The following is a 22584-nucleotide window of genomic DNA, read 5'->3' on the forward strand; positions in this document are numbered from 1 at the left end:
ACTGTATTTTTATTTATTTTATTTTTTAAGTAACCTTTATACCCAGCATGGGGCTCAAACTCATGACCCCACGATCAAGAGTCAGATGCTGTCCTGACTGAACCAGCCAGGTCCCCCTCATTGTATTCTTTAAAAAATTAAATGCTTCCGGGGCACCTGGGTGGTGCATTGGTTAAGCATACAACTCTTGGTTTCAGCTCAGGTCATGATCTCAGGGTCGGGAGATGGAGCCCCACATTGGGCTCTGTGCTGAGCGAGGAGTGTTTGAGCTTCTCTCTCTTCCTATCCTGCTCGTGATCCCTCTCTCTTTCTCTCAAAATAAATAAATCTTATTTAAAAAATGTAAATGCTCCCAGCAACTGTATTAGAGATGTTTCTAAGGTGGGCCAAAACTCCAACTCTGGCTAGCTTAAGCAAATGGAATTAATTTGGAGGATCCTGGGCCAGCTCATGGAACTGGAAGAATGACCTAACAGCCATGACTTGGTGAAGTTTATGCACGATCTCCCATGCAGCCCCCTGGTTCTTGTCTCTGGTCTCTCGATCCCGGATGTCAGATTCCTGGGGACAGAGAACCTGATTGGCCCAGTCAGGTCTGGTGCCTAAGAGGGACGCGTTATATAGTACTAATGTGTCCTGAGCCTCTCTGTTTAAGATTAAAGAAATCAAATAAGGTGATGCCTGTTAATGCCATTTAGAGTCAGAGATGTCCGTGATAAGGGATAAATATTTGTCCCCAGCCAGTGAGCTGTCCTTGGGTGGGAAGGAACATTCTCTTACTGCTGACGTGGCGGCTCACGTGGGAGCGTGTTGCACGCCAGGCACGTGGTGAGCAGTGGCAGGGCCCTGCCTGTGACCCGGTGCTGAGGAGCCCGAGGGCTGAGGGCAGCATTGCCTCATGAAGAACGTCCCTGCTACCTGCCTAGGTACCCCATGCACGGGAGAGAGGACAGCAGCTCTAGGCTCACCTGCCCCCTAAATTTGGGATGAGGGAGGGTTGCCATGAAATTCTTTGCCCTGACACCCTTGAGCCACCGTTGAGTTGGCAGTTGAGCCTGGCCTGTGTGGAGCGCCTGCACAGTTTGCTCACTTTGCCCTGAGGCCGTGGTCGTCGTAGGGACGCCCCGCCTACATTTGTCCTTCCTCTCTGCTGAGCAGATGCAGGAGCTGGAGCAGAGGCTGCTGGCGGCGGAGCGGAGGGCCGAGAATGCAGAGACCCAGGTAACCGGCGCAGGGGAGGGGCGGCCCTGTGCAGCAGAAACGGCTGTTGGCCTTCCCTGATCCTTCCCGGGGACACACACGCACGTGCTCATCACCCCCATCAGCCCCTCATGGGGACATGGAAAACCAGCAGTCACATGTCAGTTCTCCTGAACAAATTAATTCAGGTGCACGGAGCTCTCTTTGGGCACAAAGGGGTCTTTGGGGAAGGGTTAGTGCATGAGCAGGTGGCTGGATTAGTCCAGATAGGCCAAGTTATGCTAAGGTAACAGGTCTCAGCAGCTTATCCCATTCAGTTCTCAGTCGTGGTGCCTCTCCATTGAGGGTTAGCTGGGGATTCTGCTTTCCACGATGGAGCTCTCCATCTTCTGCCTGGACCCTCTGGAACAGGCAGCCTCCTTGGTTGCCATGGCAGGGAGAGAGCTCTTAAATACCTCAGTCCAGAAATGATGAGGCACTCCACTCGGACCCATTGACTGGAGTGAAGTCCATGGCCATCTAGCTACGAGGGGACTGGGGCAGAGCGAGAAGCACAGGGACATTCAGTGAGCAGCAGATATCTGTGCCACAGTGAGGTTGAAGCAGTTTCCCTCTGGGCTGTTTGTCCTGCCCAGCTTGTCCCTGTTGGGGCCCCCAGAGTGAGATGGCCCAGTACCCGACCGTTTCTTCCTCGTCAAGTCCTTAGTTTGCCCAGATGAGGCTTGATAGATGGCCATGGAATTAATTGGCTCCACCTATTCTGGGTGAGGGCTCTGCCTGGGAATCGTGGGCTGGGGCATCAGGAAGGGTCCCAGGGCAGGTTAGTGGCCATTTCACACACACATGCCAACCCTATGTGGCGATGGTACTTTTAAGGTGGGTGTGATGGAGGAGAAGGTGAAACTGTCCAATCTGAAGAATGTGGACTCAGCAGGCAGCCTGCACCGGAAGTACCAAGAACTGCTGAAAGCCACGCAGGGCAAAGATGAGCTCATCGGCCAGCTGCAAGCACAGCTGGAGAAGCAGGTAAGGGCTGATGCGCTCAGCACCATTGCCCCCTGCGACTGAACAGAGCCCCTCTGCTTGAGCCCTCTGCTGGTGGGGAGCATGCCCCCTCATGCAACTGTTCTTTCACATGGAGATTTAACTGTTAGAAGGTATGTTAGGAGCCAGGCAGGGGATATAGTGGGGAGAGGACCGAGGAGGCAGACTGATCTGGGTTTGAATCCCCTCCCCGCCACGAGCACCTGCTGTTCTCTGACCGCAGGCAAGTAAGTCACGGATTCTCATTTACACAGCTGTAAGGTAAGGGTCATAATACACCCTGGGGCTGTCCAGAGAATGAACTCAGGTAGTCTATGTATAGTGTCACACATGAGGTTGGTGTTTGGTCAGCAGAGCCTGTCCTCCTCCACCCTGGCCTTGGGCCCTGCCAGCGTAGTATTGGAGCGGCGCGGAGCTGGACCGTGAGCCTCGGTCAGCTGGTTGGCCAGAGTTTCTCAGTGAACCCGAGTAGGCAGACACGTGGGTGCCCAGGAGAGGCCATGCCCAGCGTTCCAGCTTCATTAGCCCCTTTGCTCCGGAGAGGGCATCTGAAACATCACTCTGCCAGTCCCCTGTGCCCGGCCTCCTCCCCTTTACAATCCCATTAACTTCACCCCGATGCTGTCCCTTCCCTCTGCCCTCAGCCTCGCCTCCCCACTTATCCCCTGGCGCCCGAGCACCATCATTTCCCACAAACCACCTCACGGTGTGGCCAGATGACTTTTCATTTTCTGCACGTGAATTCGCCCTGAGGTGCCAGCCGGCCCTAGGAGTATTTCCCCACCATCATGGGCAAACTTGGAATCGTCCATTGGCATTCTCTGAACATACCAATCGTGCGATGTGCCTTGGTATGCTCTGGGGCACCCAGCCTGTGTTTCTGAAACATCGTGGGAAAATACGATGTCCACCCGTGAAATCTCTCATCAGTTATTCTTTGACTTTGGAGATACCTTTACCTCCTTTTTTCAGGGGTTCACAGAAGTGGCTGCATCTGGGGATTCGTGGGCAAAATGATTCCTGCTGAAGCTTAGATCAGAAAAAAATCGTTTTCCAATAATAAAAGGTCAGAATAGAAAGAATGCTGTTCTGCAAGTCAGTAGACCTGGCTTTAGTTGCAGCGGTGCTCCCCACCCTGACAGAGGCAAGTCATGTCACCCTCTGGGCCTCTGTTTCTGCAGCCACATACAGACGTGTCAGACGAGGTCAGGGGTTGGCAGACTTGTTCGGTAAAGGGCCAGAGAGGACATACTTTCGGCTCTGTGGGCCGTGTGGCCTCTGTTGGCAACTCTTCAGCTCTGCCGTTGCATCAGGAAAGTAGCCCTAGACAATACGTAAGTAATAGGCATGACTGTGTTCCAGTACAACTTTCTTTATAAAAAGAGGCGGGGCGGGGCGGGGGAGGTGGGGGAGAGGAACCAGGTGGAAGGCTGGATGGTGGCCAGTTTGCAAACCCCTTCAACTGGTTGTCCTTAAGGTCCTTCCAGTATTCCCTGTGAACATTTCTTGTGTATCAAAGGACAGCATTCCACTTTCATTTTGTTTATTTAGCCTAGCCCTGATTTGTGGACACTTAGGTTATGTCCAGTTGTGCATCTTTGGCTTAATCAAATAATATTGCAACTAATGATTCCTAACTAGTGGGTTTGTCAGGTCAGCGGTATATACATCTAAAACGTTGACAGATATTATCAAATTGCTGCCCAAAAAGGCTTTGCCAGTTTCTAGAAGAGGGGTTGTTGTCAACAGCCTTGACAATTTGGGATAATATCAAACTTTTAAATTGTGTTGGTCTGATAGAGGAAACAATGTCTGACTTTTATGTGCATTTTTAAAATTACAGTTAGGTTGAACAGCTTTTCATGGGTTTCTTTCCCTTTATTTCTCTTTCTGTTGACTTTCTGTTCATGTTCTTTTTGCATGTGTTTATTGGTTTGTTCATTTCAAATTAGCCATATTTATATAAGTCATCTGTGTTGTAAATCATCCCCCAGTTGGTCTTTTGATTTTAGGGGAACTTTTGTTTGTCATATAGTAATTTATAGTGACGGTTTAGATTCATTAGTCTTTTTTCTTCATGGCTTGGGGGTATGTATCATGCTGAGGAAGGCTTTTCCCACTTTAAGAATATTTTTTTAAATTCATAAGTGAGTTTCTTTTTTTCCATCCGCCCCCCGCCCCAGTTGCTTGATATTCCTTCTCAGGGTTTCCCGCCTCCAGTCATTCACTCCACTGGTGATCACTCTGATGAACTAAGCCTTCCCTTTCTTGCAGAAGCAGATGAGAGCTGAAGAAGCAAAAGTTGTCCAGGAAAAAGCTGCAAAGATCAAAGAATGGGTGACCCTGAAGTTAGCAGAGGTAAGTGGAAAACTCATCTTAGGAAGCCTGGAGTGGACATGCGAGGGGGGTCCCTCCGTCCCCCAGCATTTTTCTTCCTCCTGTCTGCGGGGCCTTGACTGACCTTCCTTGTGTTAACCATTTGTCCTTCACTCAGCTTCAACACTGAGACTCGGCGCTTCACTTTTCCCTTCCTCCTGTCGCCCTAGAGCCCCTGATCGGCTTTGTGTTCGGGGAGGCGCCCCGTCAGTCTCGCCCTGAGAGCACACACGCCCTGCGTCCACCCTCTGCACTTGCCCTTCGTCCTCTGCGTTCTTCTCAACTGGTCTCCGCGGTGGTGGTCAAATACACGTGTCATTGACCCTTTTCCCCATTTTTACTGTACAATTCAGTGGCATTAAGTACATTCACAATGTCGTGCAGCCACCACCACTGTTTCCAAAACTTTCGTCACCCCGGACAGCAGCTCTGTGCCCAGGACTCACTGAGTCCCCGATCTCTCCATCTCTCGTCCCCCAGCCCCCGAGAGCCGCCGTCCTGTTTCCCCCTCTAGTTTTATGGCCTCACTTAGGAAAGCTTGGGGCTAGAAGCTGCCATGCTACTAGCAACAAGAAACAAAAGCAACCTCTTTCTAAACAAAAGGGAAAGGAATTGAAGTTTGGAAAAGAACAAACATCAACTCCTCTACCCCGACACAAGGGGTTCATGCCTGCACGGGTTATGGGCTCTTTTTGCCTCCCCGTCTCCTGTCACCTACTAGACTATGAGCTCTTGGGGTGCGGAGCTCATACCTGGTTTGCCTCCATATTTGCTGAAAGGTGCTCAAAAAAGTGGGCTGGATTTCCTTCAGAAGAAAATACAGCAACCATGCACAAGGGTGTCGTAGACAGTGTGTTGAGTTAAAGAAGCCAGACCCAGAAGTACGTGCTGTATAATCCCATTTATACCAGAATGGGTACAACCGAGCCACTGTGTGCAGGGTGCATGTCTGGGTGATAAAACCCGGGAAGCAAGGAAGTGAGTCTGGTACCCTGAGAAGAGTGGTTGCCCTCCGGGGGAGGAAGAAGCCTGTGACTGGGAAGGGCGAGCCCAGGGTTGTGGGCAGTGCCAGCAAATTCCTGTTTCTTGACCTGGGTGGTGGTCACACGAGCGTTCACTTCAGAGTCATTTGCCAAGCTCTTCATCGATGTGGTATGCAGTTTCCTGGGTATGAATTCTAGTTCACAGTTAAAAAAAAAAAATGGTATTTTAGAAAAGAAGGTGCCGGGGCTGCCAAATGGAATTCTATCCCAACCGAAACTGGTTAGCACAAAGGAAAGGGGGTAGGTCAGGGCTCCCTGGGAGGGTCAGCCCTGGATTGCTGGGGCACCAAGTGTTCCTTTTCAAAGATTTGATCTTTAAAAAGGATTTTAATCTTGTTTTGAATTATATGCCTGAACCTGTCGGCTAAGTATTCTAAATCTTTATTCTCCTTTTTGCCCAGCTTGAGATGGAGAATCAGCACCTGAAGAGCAGTAATCAGCACCTGGTGGAGCAGGTGGGAGCCCTCCAAGATGCTCTAGAAGGTAAGCGGGACAGGCTGTGCGCGCGCGTGTCAGGGTGTGCGCTGAACTGAGGGGGCTCTCACTATGCCTGTTCTTCCCCCCAACCACAGCTCTTCAGATGGCACCTTCGGGGAAGCTGCTGGTGGCCGCCCAGGAAACCCCAGAGCAGGATTCTGCCCCTTCAGGGCCAGGGGCGCAGCCGGTAGGGCAGGACAGTGGTCCCCAGGCCCAGGGTGCCCTGAAGGCCTCTCTGCCTGCACCTTCCCCAGGTGCTCTGCAGAGCAAGGACTCTGGTCCTAAAGAAGGAATTTCCCTGGAGGATTCTAGTTCCATCGTGGTCCATCCTGGGGAAATAGCAGAGGCCAAGACCCTTCCACCTCATCTGGGAAGGGAGGGCTCTCCCCGCCGGCTGTGCATGAAGCCTCGCACCCACAGACATGGTTCGGCTTCCTGGGGGGAGGGCCTGGTCACTGCTCAGGGAGGGACATTCCCTGGGACAAAGAACTCTGCCAGGGAAGGTAGCCCGGGCTGCAGCCTCACGCTACCAAAGGTGCGGGTCCCCAACACCCCCCGGGACAGCATCCAGCTGGTCAAGCGGCACCACAGCCAGCCCCAGGTGGGCCCTGAGCGCTTCAACCACGTGGTGAGCATCGAGATTGGGACCCTCTCAGCCCTCCACCCCTCCAGCCTTCCTGAGGCCGAGGCCCGAGCCGAGCTCCGGGAGGAAGCAGAGAACGTGGAGATGGAGGAGCCAGCCCCAGCGGGGAAGAAGGAGGAGAGAGAGAGCCCGAAGGCCCCCAGAGCTGAGCTGGAGGAAGTGGATTTGGGCAACAAACCCCCCACGCCCCCCCTGCACCGGTTTCCATCCTGGGTAAGAGGCAGTTTGTTTGCTGGGCGAGGGGGCAGGGGGCAGAGCGGCTCAGGGAGCACAGACTCACACGGAGCGCGCCAGGAGGCTCTGGGCCGCGTGGCCGACTAGCAGGGACTTGGAGTGATTGCACGGTGGCTGGCTCTCCTTTCGTGAGCATGCGCCACCTACCAAGCTGGGCGCTTGGTGCACATTTTCTCATCTAATCTTCTGGACTCTGAGGTGGTGCAGTGCGCTGGTACGGAGCTCAGGTCTCCGAATCAAACCACTGGGGTCGAACTGCTGATTGTGTGACCCTGAGCACGTTACTCCACCTGTGAGCCCCGGTTCCCCATCCGTGACCTGGGGATGACAGTATTTTATCGGGTCGTTGCGAGGATGGAGCGAGCGAGCAGGCAGGGAGTGCCTGCGGCCGTGGTTCACAGAATCAGAGAGGGCTGGCTGTCCTTACCTGCAAGCCTTCGCCTCCTTATTGTAATACTGGATAAAGGACACGATGGCCGGTGGCACTGCGTCAGAATCAGGGATCTGGGCATGGGGACACCGAGGAAACAAGACCAGAGCCCGGTGATGGCTACGCGAGGTCATTCTTTATTCTCTTCATTCCGCTTTTGTGTCTGTTTGGCATTTTCCGTGATACTGGGGGGTGGGTGGACCTGGATAAGGCTGCACAGGTCAGTGTGGAGGGTGAGACGAGATTCGGGGTGTGGAACGTGTAGCTCAGGGCCCGGCACAAGCGCAGGACCCCGCGTCTGGGCGAGCCGAGAGGTGCTGTCCCCACAGACTTGCGTCCTTGCCGGCGGCCATGGAGCAGCTCGTGAGGGGCTGGGCTTTCGAGGTGGGCCTCGCCGCCCCCAGACCCGGCTCCAGCCTTCTGGCTGCACTGTCTCTTGGGGGACGTCAGAGAGCAGATGTCCCTTCTTCCTCGTGCTCAGACCCCCGGATGCTGCTGTGGTGGGAGACGTCTGAGTGTCCGGCTCCTGGCAGCACAGGGAGGGCGTCCTTGGGGGCCGTACTTCAGGGCGACACCGCCTTTCATTTTCACCGCTGCCCGGGAGACCTGCCTTTTCAGCAGCACCTTGCCAGGGGCTCCGTTTGCAATGCTGGCGGCCCGGGGAGCCTCAGCGCTGCAAGCACATGGGCCATGTCCTTAGCAGTGCTTGCTGACCAGCCCTGAGGGCCGTAAGGGGGCCCGATGGCCGGAGACACAGCCACACCTGGGAGCGGGGCCGCAGGGCGGGGAGGCCTAGCAGGTCTCCCCGGGCCGGTCCTCAGGCCTTATGCTGCTGCTGCCCTGTCCCTGAAGCTCTGGGGTCATGGGAACGCCACATGAGATGCTGCCTCCCAGAGAGCAAGGGTGAGGTGGAGGGGCAGCGGGCAGAGAAGGAGCAAAGGGGCAGGCGGGGCAGCAGTGGAGCGGATGTCGGCAAGGAGGGAAGGGCCAGGCCAGGCTGGACCACCGTCAGAACCATCCCTCTTCTCTTTCATTGTTGTAACTACAAACGCTCTCGAATCCTAAAGCAGAGGTGGGCAGTGAGGGAGCATTCGGGTGAGGGATGTGACAGGAGGCCTCAGCAGGTGGTACCAGAGAAAAGTGCTGCTCACTTCTGCCATTTGGCCGAAATAGAGCCGTCCGCCATGATGCCTCCGAGGAGTTCTTGAGTTCTGCCTGTACGTGTTGCGTGTGGGTTGAGGGGAGGGGGAGAGAGACCCAGGGGAAAAGGGAGTGAATAAATACAGAAGATGCTTCGGACGACACTTTCCCTATGGGACATCGGCTGAGCCGTGGGGGTGAAGGTGTGAAGGGTGTCGGGTCTTCCCACAGGCCCTCCCTGCTCTCAGCTGGGGCCCGGGACCCAGCAATCGGCCATACCAGCTAAGGGGGAGTTGTCCCCTGTTCACAATCCTCATTGCAACTTGCTCCTAAAAAAAACTCCGATAGGTGCCCACCCTCTCTTCTCAGGGGGGACCATCTGAGGGGAAATCAAGACTGGGAAAGGAGAGAAGGACATTTCTCAGTCAGAGGGCGTCAGGTATGCTGATCTGCCAGTTCAGAGCGTGCAGAGCCCTTTTTCGGTTGATCCTCAAAGCAACCTTGTGAGTTGGGCAGTGGATAACTTTTGTGAAACACTCCCACATCTGTTTTACCTAAATCCCTCAAGCTTCACTTGCATGTCCTCTGTGAAGTTAGAAGCCTGACCGTGGTTGAATTCCATGATCAGCACTAGCAGGAATAATCCCCTCCTGGGACCCCGTTCCTCGCTGCTCCTCTATCTCTTACCTCCCACCATTCCGCTCAGCTCAGGGGAGGTCCCACCCAGCCCTCCTTTCCCCACGTACCCAGAGCTGCTGCTCCCTTCTGGGGGACACCCCAGTAGCACCCCACAGCCCTTCCAGCCCCCCCCAGCCCCGCTGCCTCCCTGAGCCAACCAGGCCCACCTGCCCTAGTCCTTGCGACTCCCCTGTCCCCTGAGGGGGTCTTTTTTTCCCCTTTACCTTGAGTGGAGGAAAGAGATGGGAAAAGTACCTGCGAGGCCTCTGGGTTGTTTGATCAAACCCATTAGAAAAGCTGCCTAGGCCTGTGGGCCTGCTTCAGACCCAGGAATCCCAAGGGGTCAGGGAGGAGTTGACGGGCTTCTCGTCCGTGTGTCTATACAGCAGGGCTTAGGGTCCTGGGTGAGCTCAGGCAGCCTTTGCAGGTTGGGCCTAACCACGAACAGCATGTTGTTACTGTAGGAAGAAACTGTGTCCCAGTTTCCAAACAACAGGCTTACAAAAGGGCATGCCCTTGCCGTGGGGCTCCCACTTCCTCATTATCAGCACCCCAGCTTTGAGGGGTGAGAGCCTGAGACCCAGGGCCTCTAAAATGGGTACGATTCAGAGAAATAGGTCACTGACCCCCTCCTCTTGAACTTCCTTGCCCCAAGGGCAGGGTGGAGGCAAGCGAAGGAATGCCTATCTGTTGGATGCTGATTGTGCTCCAGGTGTCAGATGTTTACTGACAGGTGAGCATTACCCCCACGTTAGCGCTGAGGAAAAGGACACTCAGATGTAACTTGCCTAGGATTACCCCAGCAGTAATTGGCCAAGGCTAGGCTCTGTGCTGCGCTCTGACCCTCTGGGACCTTCCATTCCAGGAGAGCCGGATCTATGCTGTGGCCATGGCTGGCATGAGGCTCTCAGATGCATCTCCCAGAACTAATGCCTCCTGTTGCGGTGAGTCCCAAGTGAGCCCCACATGCTGGACAGGGTGGGCATGCAGGGAGAAGACTCTTAGCAACACCCAGGGCCAGTGTCACCCAGCACCCCGTTCCCTCCCCCAACAGGTGAGTTCAGTGAAATCACACAGCCGGGCTACCTAGGAGGGAAAAGGAAGCTGTGAATGTTTAGCTCATCACTTACAGGGTGGGCGTGGCCTTTAACAGGATTGTAGCCAATTACAGAGCTGGAAGGGACCTTAGAGGCGGGGCCCTCCAGCTCAGCCTCCCACCTGCACTGGCTTCCGGTCTGTAGTGCCCAGTACTGGGGGTGGGAGAGCTCCCCAGTGCCTTGATTTAGATGAGCTCCCTGAAGGAACCGCATCCCTACCCTCTGGCTCCTGAGTCAGCTGGCCCGCCACTGAATCCCCCGTGATGTGAGCTCCAGAGTCTCACGGTTCGTAATTCACCTTCGCAAGAGTGGGACTGAAGAAGTCCCTGGCCCCCATCCTAAGGACAGCCACCCCACCTGTCACCTGGAGTGCTCTTTCAGGGAACACTATCTGCGTGGATCTCCTCCTCAGTCTGCCCAGGTCTCTGCCTCCCACAGGCCCCTGAGTGAGTTATGGCACCTGAGTTAATCTCATCCCTCTTCCCCACCCCCTCCAGCTTCAAGCCCTCCTGCCCTTGCATCCCCTGGGCCTTTCTCTGGCCTTGTCTACAAGAATGTCACCGTGCCTGTCTACACCGCCCTGAAGGGGGTAAGAAGCTGCTGTCTGAGGTGGGGGTGTTCCACCCAGGAGGCCCCTTGTCCATGTAGTGGCTCGAGTGGGGCTCTAGGGTCAGGCTTCTGCACACACAGGACTCTGGGCAGGGAGCTCAGCTACCATTTATATGTCATTTTATTTTTAGTATTTATTAGATTTTTATTATAAAAATTGTATGTTTACAAAAATTTGCATCCATATGATCGTGGGCAAAGTGAAAAGTTAAATGTTAGACCTACCCCTGCTTCACCTGTCTTCCCCATCTTTTTACACGTCTGTCCCAGGAGGACTCTTTCCAGAGTATTTCATACGTGTTCAAACACATATTCCCATGTATACTCTCATAATATCTCTGCGTATTTTTCTTTGCGTATTAGTTGGCACACGATATTACATTAGTTACATCTCTGTATTTTTTAACAAAACTCAGCTATAACTGCAACATAACGTTTGCATACATATTTTCGTCTCCTTTTGTTACTGGTTTTTGCGGCCAAAACAGTAATACTTTGTAAAACTTTTTATAGAAGAATCAAAGAGCCAAAAGTGAAATTTTCTTTCACATTGCTTTTCCCTAATTTCTAACCCCGGAGGCAACTGTCATTCATGGTTTGTTTATTCTGTGAGGCTCTCTGATGCATTTACCAGTGTACTGACAGATACTGTCTGTGTCCGTGTCCGTGTCCCTGTCTCTCTCTCACGCACACGCACAAACACACACGCACGCACACACCCGTGCGCATGCGCACAACGAGGATCATAACATACATGTCCTTCCGCCCCTTGCTTGTTCGCACGACCGTGAGTCCGATCTCCCGGCCGCACCTCCGTGCACAGCTCCGCTTCCTCTTATAGGGCCGTCCAGGACCCGTTGGTGTGGATGCCCCGTAACTACCTTAACCCGCCCTCCACTGATGGACAGTTTAGGTCCTATCTCTGTTTTTCTCTACAGTCAGTGTTGTGATGAACATCATTGCGCAAACACATCTCTGTGCACTTAAGTATCATGTATGTGTATTTCCAGAGGACAGAGTGCTAGAGGGGAAATTTATGGGCGAATGATAGGCATGTCGTAAATTTTGGCAGGTAGTGCCACGTTACCCTCTAAAAGCCTTTATCACGCTACAGAGTATCTTTTTCCCCGCACTTTCACCAACTGTTGAGATAGTCTTTTTAAATGTTTGCCAACTGAGATGGCCTGTTTCCTTATCGGCATACTACGTTTAAAGCGCCTGTCTCGGGCTTGGCCCGCAGGGCATTCTGGCCCCCTAGTGGCAGGAGGAAGGGTCACAGCAGCCGCGTACTCAGCCTGGATGGGGCAGGTCCTTTGGGGACCAGAGAGGATGGCGTGTGGGGGGCGGGAGGCCTAAGGAGAAGGATGGAGGTGAGGACACGAGAGTAAGGTGGAGACAGAACAGTTGTCTGGAGTGTCCCAGGCAGACGATGGCACCCATGTGCCCCGACAGGCCGTGTTGGCCACACCCCGGGCCCCAGGAGCAGGAGTACCAGTGCCCACAGGAAGGGCCATGTTCTGCAAGGTGAGCTGCAGTGGGGGAGGGCGCCTGTCTTGCAGAGAGCCACGCAGATCAGCACCGTGCCTTTTGTGGACGAATCCTCTGGGTCCGATGATGACCGCAGCTCTCAGGCGAGTTTCCGAACTTCGGTCCCCTGCTCTGAGTCCAGGAAGACCAGCGGACTGGGCAGCCCCCGGGCCATCAAGAGAGGTACAGGGGAGGGAGCAGGAGGGTGCAGGGCAGCAAGCAGCCCCTCTCCTTCTCCCATGGGCGGGCTTATCCAGGGCCCCCTGCTTGATCTCTGCCCATGACCCTCAGCTCCAGACTCAGAGGTCCCGGGGTCGGTGAGGAAGGCTCCTGCAGCTCCTAGGCTGTGTAAGCTGGGGAAGTCTGGGACCCAGGCCTTGACTCCTCCTCCCTTGGCAGGCGTCTCCATGTCCTCGCTGAGCTCAGAAGGTGACTACGCCATCCCCCCGGATGCCTGCTCGCTGGACAGCGACTACTCCGAGCCAGAGCACAAACTGCAGCGGACCTCGTCCTACTCCGCCGAGTGGCCCGGCCTGGGCGGGGTGAGCCAGGCAGGATGCGAGCCGGCCTCCAGCAGAGGCTGCCTGCCTGGAGCCCTCAGCCTGAGACGAGGGGTCCTGGGGCATGGTGAAGGCGGGGGTAGGGGGGCCATGACAGGTGCGAGGCACCAGGGAGTGAGCTGGGGGACGGGCAGGTCCCAAGTCTGGTACACACAGACCCTGTGAGGAAGGAGAGGGCACCCAGTGAGCTCCTCATCAAACCGGGAGTAGCCAGTGGGCTTTCCCGTGGCGGCCCACCAGCCCCACACGTTTCCATGTGTTCTCACCCTGGAATGCTGAGAGCGGACATTTACGGGGTTCTTACAGAGCACCACACACCGTGCTCAGTACTCTTCATGCCTTGTCTCACGTGTCCTCACCATCCTCTCAGGATGAGGACCCCATTTTCTGGATAAGAAGCCCGAGGCTCAGAGCCGTGCTGCAAACCCACATCCCTCATTCCCCAGCCCTCTGCCCCAGCCTGGCTGATGTGTCCCTTCGTCCCCAAACCTCCCCCTCCCTTCCTGCTGCCTACCATGGCCTTTCCCTCCCCTTGGCGTGGCTTTGAAGGGAAGCTGACTTTTCCTTCCAAGGCCATTTTGGTCTGGCTCTTCGGGATGCCCTCCCTGACCAGCCTCCCTCATGCAGCCCCTGACGGGGCCACCTTGCTTTATGCTAGTTCTCTCTGAACCCTTAGCAGGGCATGGTGCCCTGAAAATACATCTAGTAGCTTCTCAAGAATTTGTTTTTAATTGACAACAAAGCAGTAACTCAACGGGGCCATTTTGGCTTGTATGACGTCTACAAACCCCAAGTGATTCCCCCTTTCTGTCCACTCCTCTCCTTCCCCCGCCCCGTACTCTCTCACCCCTGCAGGAGTCATTGGAGAAGTCAGGCTACCTGCTAAAACTGGGGAGCCGGGTGAAGACGTGGAAGAGGCGCTGGTTTGTCCTGAGACAGGGCCAGATTATGTACTACAAGTCCCCGGTGAGACCCTCCTCCCCCAGGACAGTAGTCAAAAGGACCCCAGCCCAAACTCAGAACTGTGCAGCAGGGGCTAGAAGAAGGGTCGGTGGGGCCCACGGCCAGAGGGCAGAGGACTGGCAGGTGGGGAGAGGCAGCCTGGCTGGGCACCGGGGGCTTTGAGCCTCACATGGGACCATGAGGCTGGTCACTGGTTCTTGGAGTGAAATCAGGCACAGAGCAGGGAAAGGCAGTTCTAGATGAGTTGGCTTGGTGATTCCTTCTTACTTCAGAAGTTGATTTCTTTGAATTCCTGGTCCCGTAAAAGAATTGTTCCCAGGTTGCCCTCACATCATCTGGGTTGTTCTAACAGAGAGCCCATCACCTCCTCCACCTCCTTCCTGTACAGTTTGGAATTAGGGAGCCTTGGATGTTGAGATCTAGTTTGGCAGGACCTCCTTGGGGAACCAACGTTCATGGTATAAAGAAAGCGAAAAGGCCATGTGTCTGGATTCTGGGCCCGTATCACTCAGTGAGTGGGCATGCTCTGGCTGATAAGTAAGGTGTGCGGGCACACTGGGAAGGGGAATGGTGATGTGTATGCCACTTATTTGCCACACTTGGTGTAAAGGATGTAGTAGAAAGAATTTAAAGGCTTTATAGCTCAGTAATAACATGGTGGCTTCTGATCCAATGTTAAAGGCTCAATCTGTACTTTTTGAGGCCTGGGTCAGACCCATGTCTCTAATCATTGCTCCATTTAGCTAGAACCAGGATCCAGAACAAGTTACCCATCATACCATAGCCCAGGAAAGCTTGGGAATCACTTTCCCCTTTGCCTGTGGCCTGGATTAAGATCTGAGGGAGAATGATGTGCTCTGGGAAGGCTCCTACCGTGTTCCTCCCCATTCCTGTCTTTACAGAGTGACGTCATCCGGAAACCTCAGGGTCAAGTGGAACTGAACTCCCGTTGCCAAATTGTTCGAGGGGAAGGTGCACAGACATTCCAGGTGGGCAGGCTCTTAGCAGCCAGCAGTTTGGACAAAGAGCTGCTGGGTTTGGATAGGACTAGGATGGAAGCAAAGCTGGGGCAAAATGAGCATGTGTTAGAGACGTGTGGACGTGACTCTAATTTGTGAGTACCGGGAGGGAAGAAGAGACCGAATGTGTGAGACAGAGTGAAGGTAGCAGAGACGGGGAGAAGAGAACAAGGGAAAGAAGGGAGGGAGTCCCAGGGTGGGATGAAGGAAGGCCCAGTGGGTTCAGGGATCTGTGCCACCTCAGAGCCCGGTCCCTGGCATGCCATCCTGCCATCTCCCCGCCCCTGCCCCCAATCCCTCCTCCACAGCTTATCTCTGAGAAGAAAACCTATTACCTGACGGCGGACTCACCGGGCCTGCTGGAGGAGTGGATCCGAGTACTGCAGAGCCTGCTGAAGGTCCAGCCCATGGGGCCTCCAGCCCCGCCGCGGGGTGGCACCAAACCCACTGTGAAGGGCTGGCTGACCAAGGTAGGAGAGGGGCTGGTGAGGAGGAACGCGGGCCTCCCGAGAGGCCAGGGAGCCAGGCGCCCGAGTGCGGCCTTCCTTACAGCCCGTCTGCAGGACTTGGCTCACGGGATTAGCGGGTGGGCCTCAAACAGGGTCTGACCACTCAAAGTGTCAGTGAGTGAACACAGAGATCAGGGTTGTGAGCACCACAGCTGTTGTCAGGACAGGAGGGAAAGGACCTATTTTGAGGTTATTAGGAGTTATTAGGAGTTATTAGGAGTTGCTGCCCACCCCCACCTGCGCCCACCGTGCCTCAGTATGAATAGTGGGAAGCCGTGAGGTAGGCGAGGCAGGTGTGGCCACTCAAAGACGTCAGGTGCCAGGCCTGCCCTAAAGGTGTTTGAGTTAGGACTCTTCTGGCTATAAGGAGCAGAGAAGTACTTGTTATCCTCAAGAAAATGGAAGTAAACAAGGAAGCACATGAACTAGGCCAGAATGCCATGAGGAAGCAAAGCCACTTGTGTGAGCGAGCTCGGTGCTCTTGGCTCTCTCTCTGCCTCCACTTTCAGTCTGTGCTTGAGTCAGTCTCCTCCGCCTTTTGTGCACCTGCTGTGCCCTCGTGATTTACGTTTGTCCGGGGGCTTTAGCCCCCCATGCATGGCCTTGCCCCCCCGCCCTCAGCATTCTTACAGCTGTGTCCGTATTCCTGGGACAGGACATCTGATTGGCCTGGTTAATCTTTTAATGGCATGTGGTGCAAGGATGGATGGGGTGTCACAGGGTACACGCCACGGACCCTCCATGTGAAAGGGCCGGTCCTGTTAGTAGGGCACCTGGGTGGCATCTCCACTAAGGACCTGAGTTTGACCAGGGGTTCTGAGACCTGCCTTCCTCTGGCTTCTCTTTGGCAGTCCTGGATTTACTTCTGGGATTACCTGGTTCTAATCACTTGGTCTTAATTTCTGTCTTATAGGTAAAACATGGCCATTCCAAGCTGGTCTGGTGTGCTCTTGTTGGGAGAACCTTCTACTACTATCGAAGTCATGAGGACAAGGTACTTCCTGGCTTCCTGACAGCACCCACTCTCTGCTTTCCCCAGACCACATTCCTGTGGCTCCATGTCCTTGATGGAAGGCCCCAGCTTTTCTGTTGACCCCACCTCATGCCACCACAAGTGTACAGAGCTGGCTGGGTCCCTGTAGCCTGAATGGCCGGTGTGCATGGCCCACAGATTCTACCCGTAGGGTCTGTCTGCTTCTCCAGGCAAGCCTCAGCCAGGGAGCTGTAGTTAAGCCCCTCATTCCATGATCCGACCACATCCATGATTCCCAGCCCAACAGGGCCTGAGGGTTCAGAGAGAGGAGGCTGCCCTGCTCGCTGCTGGCTCTCCCATTCATGGAAGGCTCCTGTCCACAGCGACCCCTGGGCCATCTGCCTGTGCGGGACGCGCGCATAGAGGAAGTAGATCGATCCTGTGACTCAGACGAGGACTACGAGGCTGGAGGAAGCCGGCGGTTGCTCTCCTCCCACCGCACCCTGGCGATCCACCCCCCAGAGCACAGCCCCACCTACCTCCTCATTGGCACCAAGCATGAAATGGTAAGCGAGGGGGCTGGGCCTCCATGGCCTAGCTCGGTCCTGTGATTCCCATCTTCCCTTCTTTCTTTCCCAACCTCCCCAGATTCAAGTTTCTTTCCTTCCTGGACATTTTGGCAACTAGCATTCCCTGACTGGGACTATTCCTTATAGTGAATTCCCTCCCAGGGACCAGTGTCTCTCCACTGGGACCATGAGATAGTGCCTCAAGCTTAGAAACTTGGGTTCATGTTGCCTGATCCCAAGTCTTTCCTCTTAGAGACTGGTGGCCTTGACTTGTGCCAACCAGACTAGCCTAGGCTCACCCTGGGCTTGGCCCCTTCAAGGAAACTTCTCCGGAGCCCTCGTCTCCATTTTTCCCACTCCAGTCTCCGCAGATGGCTTCCATCCCCTTCTAGGACACGTGGCTGTACCACCTCACAGTGGCTGCAGGGGGCAGCAGTGCTCGGGTCGGCACTACCTATGAGCAGCTCATTGGAAAACTGATGGACGGGGAGGGAGACCCAGGTAAGGCAAGGGTGGCCATCCCTGCATGGGTTGGAGGGTGGTGGCTGGGTGATGGTTGGTCAGAAACCCAAAGAAAGCATTTCTATACCCCGAAGCTGTTTTAAAACCGTCTAAGCCATAGAAGGACATTCCCATCCAAGCTCCAGAGCCCCTGTTCTGGTGAAGATACTGAGGTGACCAGGCTGTATCTGGGGGAGTTGATTTGGGAACAGACTTCCCAGTGACCCAGGTCAATGTTTTACTTCGCTCGCTCTGGGTTTGCCGGCTGGGCCAAGGGTTGAGGAAAGAAGGTAGCTGGTGCATAGTAAGAGTTTAACTCATGAACGAAGCCTACATTGGGATTAGACCAACCCAAGTGTGGGGTGTTAGCTCCTGATCCTCAGGACCCCGAGGAACTAACGGCACACGCCACACACCCCTTCCCTGCTCCTCTGAGACTTGCCGACGTCAGGCTGATGTGCGCTCTCCATCCAGACCCGACCCTGCAGGGAGGGGCCGCCCCTGCACACACACGCTTGCGCTCAGATACCCACAAGCACACGTACTCACCCCTGTTGCCACCCTGCAAGCAAAGCAGTAGCCACTTCCTGTGAGCCACGCTTGTGAGCGTGCTAGAGGCAGGGGTGCCCTGCGTGCCCCACCCTCTGTGGGTATAAACCCAGCGCGACTCTGTGTCCAGACAGTCTGTCCTTGTTTTCCTCACAGATCCAGGAGGGGGTGGGGGTGGGAGGCAAGTGCCCTCACCAGCGGTAACCGCTTCCGCTCTCGGTGCTGTGGTTTGGGCAGATTCCCCTCTCTGGAGGCACCCCATGCTGTGTTACAGCAAGGACGGGCTGTACACCTCCCTCACCACCCTGCCCTCGGAGGCCCTGCAGACGGAGGCTCTCAAGCTCTTCAAGGTAAAACGGGAACGGAGCGCAGGCCCAGCAGCAGGTGCCCCCTTTCTGTGGGCCAGGCTCTCCCCGGAGCAGTTTGCCCACCATGGTGATGCCGGGGTGGAACCCGTGCAGGTAGGGGTAGCTCACAGAGGGGTCTGAGTGGAAGGGAAAGAGTCCCCCCGGGTCCTCGCCGCGGCCTGTTACGGCGGGGAGGCGTTCACGGCTTCCTGGGGAAGAGCAGTGAGACTCCCCTTGAGGCACTCCCCTCCTGGAGTGAACAGCAGGAAAGGCCAGGTGTAGGTTGCTTCTGAACCTGAGAGAGTCTGACCTACTTTGTGTCCATCTGAATATTCTCTTAAAAAAATGGATGACTTGCTTATGTAACGGACACGTTTAAAGAAGGCAGGATGCTTATCCCAAAGTAGCAGGCACAGACGCCCTCAGGCAGTAGCAGTCCTCCCTCTTAGAAGGTGAACCAGAGCGGCCCTGGGGGGACAGAGGCCCGGTCCGCCCACTGTCACCAAGGACACTAACCGAGGGGCCGTGGGTCTGCCCGTGCCCACCATCCTTGCCCGGCCAGTCCTGCCAGCTCTTCATCAACGTGCCCGTGGAAGCAGCCTCGGTGGACTACCACGTGTCTCTGGCCCAGACGGCCCTGCAGGTCTGCCTGGTTCACCCCGAGCTGCAGAGCGAGATCTACTGCCAGCTCATGAAGCAGACCAGCTGCCGCCCACCTCAGAAGTGCTCTCTCATACAGGTGAGCAGCCCCGGGGCGAGCAGCCGACCGGAGCCACGGGGGGACTGCAGGGGGGTGGGGGGCAGGAAGGTGGATGGAGGGGGCTGGGCAGGCACGTTCTAAGCGTGGTAGCCCGTGGGCTGCCTCCGTACGGCTGTACCTGGTCGGATCGTGTGATGGACGAAGCCTGACCAGGTTGGCCATCCTGGCGGCCACAGAGGGTTGGGGGGGGAGCCCTGGTTTGGAGAGTGCTGCGGGCTCGGTAGCTCAGGGCTGTGCGGGCGGCCGGTGCTGCAGAGCCGGCACCCGCCCCATGCTGCCTGTGCTCCCGCAGTGCTGGCAGCTCCTGGCTCTGTGCGCCCCGCTCTTCCTGCCTCAGCACCACTTCCTCTGGTACGTCAAACAGCAGCTCCAGCGCCACGCGGACCCCAGGTGTGTGAGCGTCCTTTCCCGCTGCCCATGCATGGGGAAGAGGGCCCGGGGGGCGGGGGGGGGGCAGACTGGGAGGGACCAGGCCGCCCTGCCCCTGAGGTTGGCACGGCGGTCACGGAGACTTCGCTCGTCGCTGTGTACAGGAGTGGGCACGTGGAGTCTGGCCGTGCCTGGGCGGCTCTGCACACCAGTCCGTGTACGCATGCATGCTTTGTGGGTGTCCCCAGATCATCCCCACATTTTCATGGTCTGTGGCCCCGTTCTTCTGGCTTCTGGAGAAAATATCTGTGTGAGCCGCCTGCAGCAGATAGACCCTGAAAGACAGATGAACACCGCAGACCAGAGCATTCGGGGCCTTTCTCACCACTGGCCCCGCTGCAGATGGGGTCTCGGCTGGGTCAGGGTCAGCGGCCAAGGGGTCAAGGTAGCAGAGATGAGTGGATTCCCTGGGATCTTCTTTCTTCCCCGTCTCTTTAGAAATGAAACTGGCCAGTATGCCGCCTACTGCCAACGGGCTGTGGAGCGGACGCTGGAGACTGGGGAGCGGGAGGCCAGGCCGTCCCGCATGGAAGTGGTGTCCATCCTGCTGCGCAACCCCTTCCACCACTCCTCACCCTTCAGCATCCCCGTGCATTTTGCCAATGGGACTTACCAGGTGAGGAGGCCGCGCTGGCTTCCCTGTCCTTGGTCCTCTCCTATCCCTAGCCCAGAGAACACGTTCGGGCCAGGTGGGTGCTAAACCTCCTTAGGCTTGGCAGCTTCTTAATAGGCAGACCAGCAGAAGGGCGGGCCTGGGATTTGGAGGTGGGGGTGGGACCATGAACTTGGTGTGGAGGGAGAAAGGAGCTTGAATTGCAAAAGTGCTTCACTGTTTGGCACCTGGGAAGTAGATCTTTCGAAACCACTGCATGAACAGGGAAGCTGAGACATTGACTGAGAAAGTGGCGGGACCAAAGGCCTCCAAAAGCGTGGCGGCAAAGGGGCAGCAGAGCTGCTGACGCCAGCTTACAGCGGGCGGGCTTGTCCCTGAAGCATGCACCCTCTGCACGTGACTAGGGAAACCAGCTTCCTTCGGCTTTTGCATTTGCCCTTGCTCCTTGCAGCCAAGCCTTCCCACCTTCAGACTCACAGCCCTCCACTAGCCCTAACGAGCTCCTCTCTGGAAGTTTCCTCTGGGACTAACCCCTCTCCCGTGCAGGTGGTCGGTTTTGATGGCTCCTCCACAGTTGATGAGTTCCTCCAGCATCTGAACCAAGAGACCGGCATGAGGAAGTCCTCCCACTCTGGCTTTGCCCTCTTCACAGACGATCCTTCCGGCAGAGACCTGGAACACTGCCTGCAGGGGAGCATCAAGGTGATGGCCCCCCCACTGAGCCAACTGAGCCCCTCCTGGGATACCTCCAGGCTTCAGGGTTTGGACGGTGGGGAAAGAGCCCCTCTGGCGGGTGCCTTCCTATTCCACGGACTGTTAGGTTGGGAGCCCAAGGTGTTCCCCTGGTCAGAATCTGTGTCATCCGAAAACCTACCTGTATGGGCAGAGAAAAGTTGTTTTTGCCCTTGTCTCTGGAGAGAATATCCCCATATCCCCCACCCCCGCCCTCGAGGGGCTGTGCGGTATCCAGGGGAAAAGCTGCTTCTCAGCTTGGTGTAGGAAGGACAGGGAGGCTCTTGCCCCTATACACACGCAGAGGTAGACGGCCATCCCCCGGACCCGCTGATATGTGTTGTGCACTGCCCCTCATTCTTGCCCTGCTGCCAGGGCCTCTGCCGTGCTTACAGGTTCAACCGCATTTTAAGCAGGTAGATCTATGTGGCGCGTCTACAAGTGAAAGGCCCTTGAATGGGATTTAAGACCTATCTTGTCTTGTGGTCTGGGATTAGTGCCATGGGGGATGTTAAGTGTTTGTGGGAACGTGTTGTAGTGTTGATGAGTATGAGGGTTTTGGTTCCGTGTCTGTTCTTCCTATGGCAACAGGACAAAGGCTCCTCCAGTCCTTTACCGTTCCCGGAACTACTGCACGCGTGTCCTCTTTGTAAACGTCTGCGTGTCTGTAAGGCTCGGTTACACAGTAGGCCTCCGGGTGTACTGGTTGAAGAGAATAGTGGTCGGTGGAAGGGAAATGGAGCTGGTAATGGGAGGCCACGGTTTTTGACGGAGGCCTGCCTAGCCTCTGGGGAGGCCCCCTCAGGTGTCAAGGCCAACGGGGGGCAGCATCCCAGGCTTTCTCCTCACGCCATGCCCAGGGCTCTACCGCTCTGTCTGGGGGGTCGTTGTAAGACACCTCTGGTCCCAGGCGCATGAGGCCTGCATGGCAGCCTCCTGATGGAGGACAGTCACTCGACTCTGCCCTGCTGCTCTCCCTGGGTCCTGCCCCCGGTGGGACCTGTACCCCTCCTCAGGCCCTTTTCTGACTGTCCTCTCCTGCCTGTTTCAGATCTGTGATGCCATCTCCAAGTGGGAGCAAGCCCTGAAGGAGCTGCACCCTGGCAAGGCTGAGGGTGGCACACGTGTTGTGAAGCTGATGTACAAGAACAGGTCCCGAGCGCCGCCCAAGGGGGAGGGGGAGGGGGGCACCCATCACTCGCACCCTCGGGCCTGTGCCGGGCAGACTGCGTGTCCGCAGACAGCACTGTGTTGTGGGCAGTAGGTGGTGGCCCAGGCTGGCTCTGGTGATCCTCGGTGAGACCCTGGGTAGCTCAGGCTCTCGGTCCCTGAACTGCATGTACACACACACACACACACACCCCTGCCAGGAAAACGGACCACCCTTGTGGGGTGGCTGCACAGGTTCCATTAGAAGAGTGAAATTTTGTATGAGCGCTAGATATTTAAGGCTCAAGAATAAATAGCTCCTGTAACAATTCCAGCAAATACAGAAGTAGATACCATGATTTTTTGCCCATTTAGATAAGAAAATCCCATCCCAGGTCTGTCTCCAGGCACAT

General features: G+C 55.7%; 1 protein-coding gene across 2 annotated transcripts in view; it reads left to right on the forward strand.

Moving 5' to 3' along the window:
• Nucleotides 1-22584, forward strand: part of PLEKHH1 (pleckstrin homology, MyTH4 and FERM domain containing H1) — a 48614-nt gene that overhangs the window by 18639 nt on the left and 7391 nt on the right. For both annotated transcript variants that reach the window (XM_036071156.2, XM_036071157.2), the window contains exons 3-23: nucleotides 1159-1221; nucleotides 2077-2226; nucleotides 4519-4602; nucleotides 6065-6146; nucleotides 6236-6996; nucleotides 10131-10209; nucleotides 10860-10951; nucleotides 12531-12681; nucleotides 12898-13040; nucleotides 13914-14024; nucleotides 14924-15010; nucleotides 15349-15510; nucleotides 16463-16543; nucleotides 16906-17088; nucleotides 17484-17592; nucleotides 18379-18491; nucleotides 19051-19227; nucleotides 19541-19638; nucleotides 20116-20293; nucleotides 20837-20992; nucleotides 22074-22174. In XM_036071156.2, coding sequence (XP_035927049.1) covers nucleotides 1159-1221; nucleotides 2077-2226; nucleotides 4519-4602; nucleotides 6065-6146; nucleotides 6236-6996; nucleotides 10131-10209; nucleotides 10860-10951; nucleotides 12531-12681; nucleotides 12898-13040; nucleotides 13914-14024; nucleotides 14924-15010; nucleotides 15349-15510; nucleotides 16463-16543; nucleotides 16906-17088; nucleotides 17484-17592; nucleotides 18379-18491; nucleotides 19051-19227; nucleotides 19541-19638; nucleotides 20116-20293; nucleotides 20837-20992; nucleotides 22074-22174 — 3161 coding nt within the window. The remainder of the gene's footprint in view (nucleotides 1-1158; nucleotides 1222-2076; nucleotides 2227-4518; nucleotides 4603-6064; nucleotides 6147-6235; nucleotides 6997-10130; nucleotides 10210-10859; nucleotides 10952-12530; nucleotides 12682-12897; nucleotides 13041-13913; nucleotides 14025-14923; nucleotides 15011-15348; nucleotides 15511-16462; nucleotides 16544-16905; nucleotides 17089-17483; nucleotides 17593-18378; nucleotides 18492-19050; nucleotides 19228-19540; nucleotides 19639-20115; nucleotides 20294-20836; nucleotides 20993-22073; nucleotides 22175-22584) is intronic.

The sequence above is a fragment of the Halichoerus grypus genome, chromosome 8 (genome assembly GCF_964656455.1).
Source record: "Halichoerus grypus chromosome 8, mHalGry1.hap1.1, whole genome shotgun sequence".
Taxonomy (NCBI): domain Eukaryota; kingdom Metazoa; phylum Chordata; class Mammalia; order Carnivora; family Phocidae; genus Halichoerus; species Halichoerus grypus.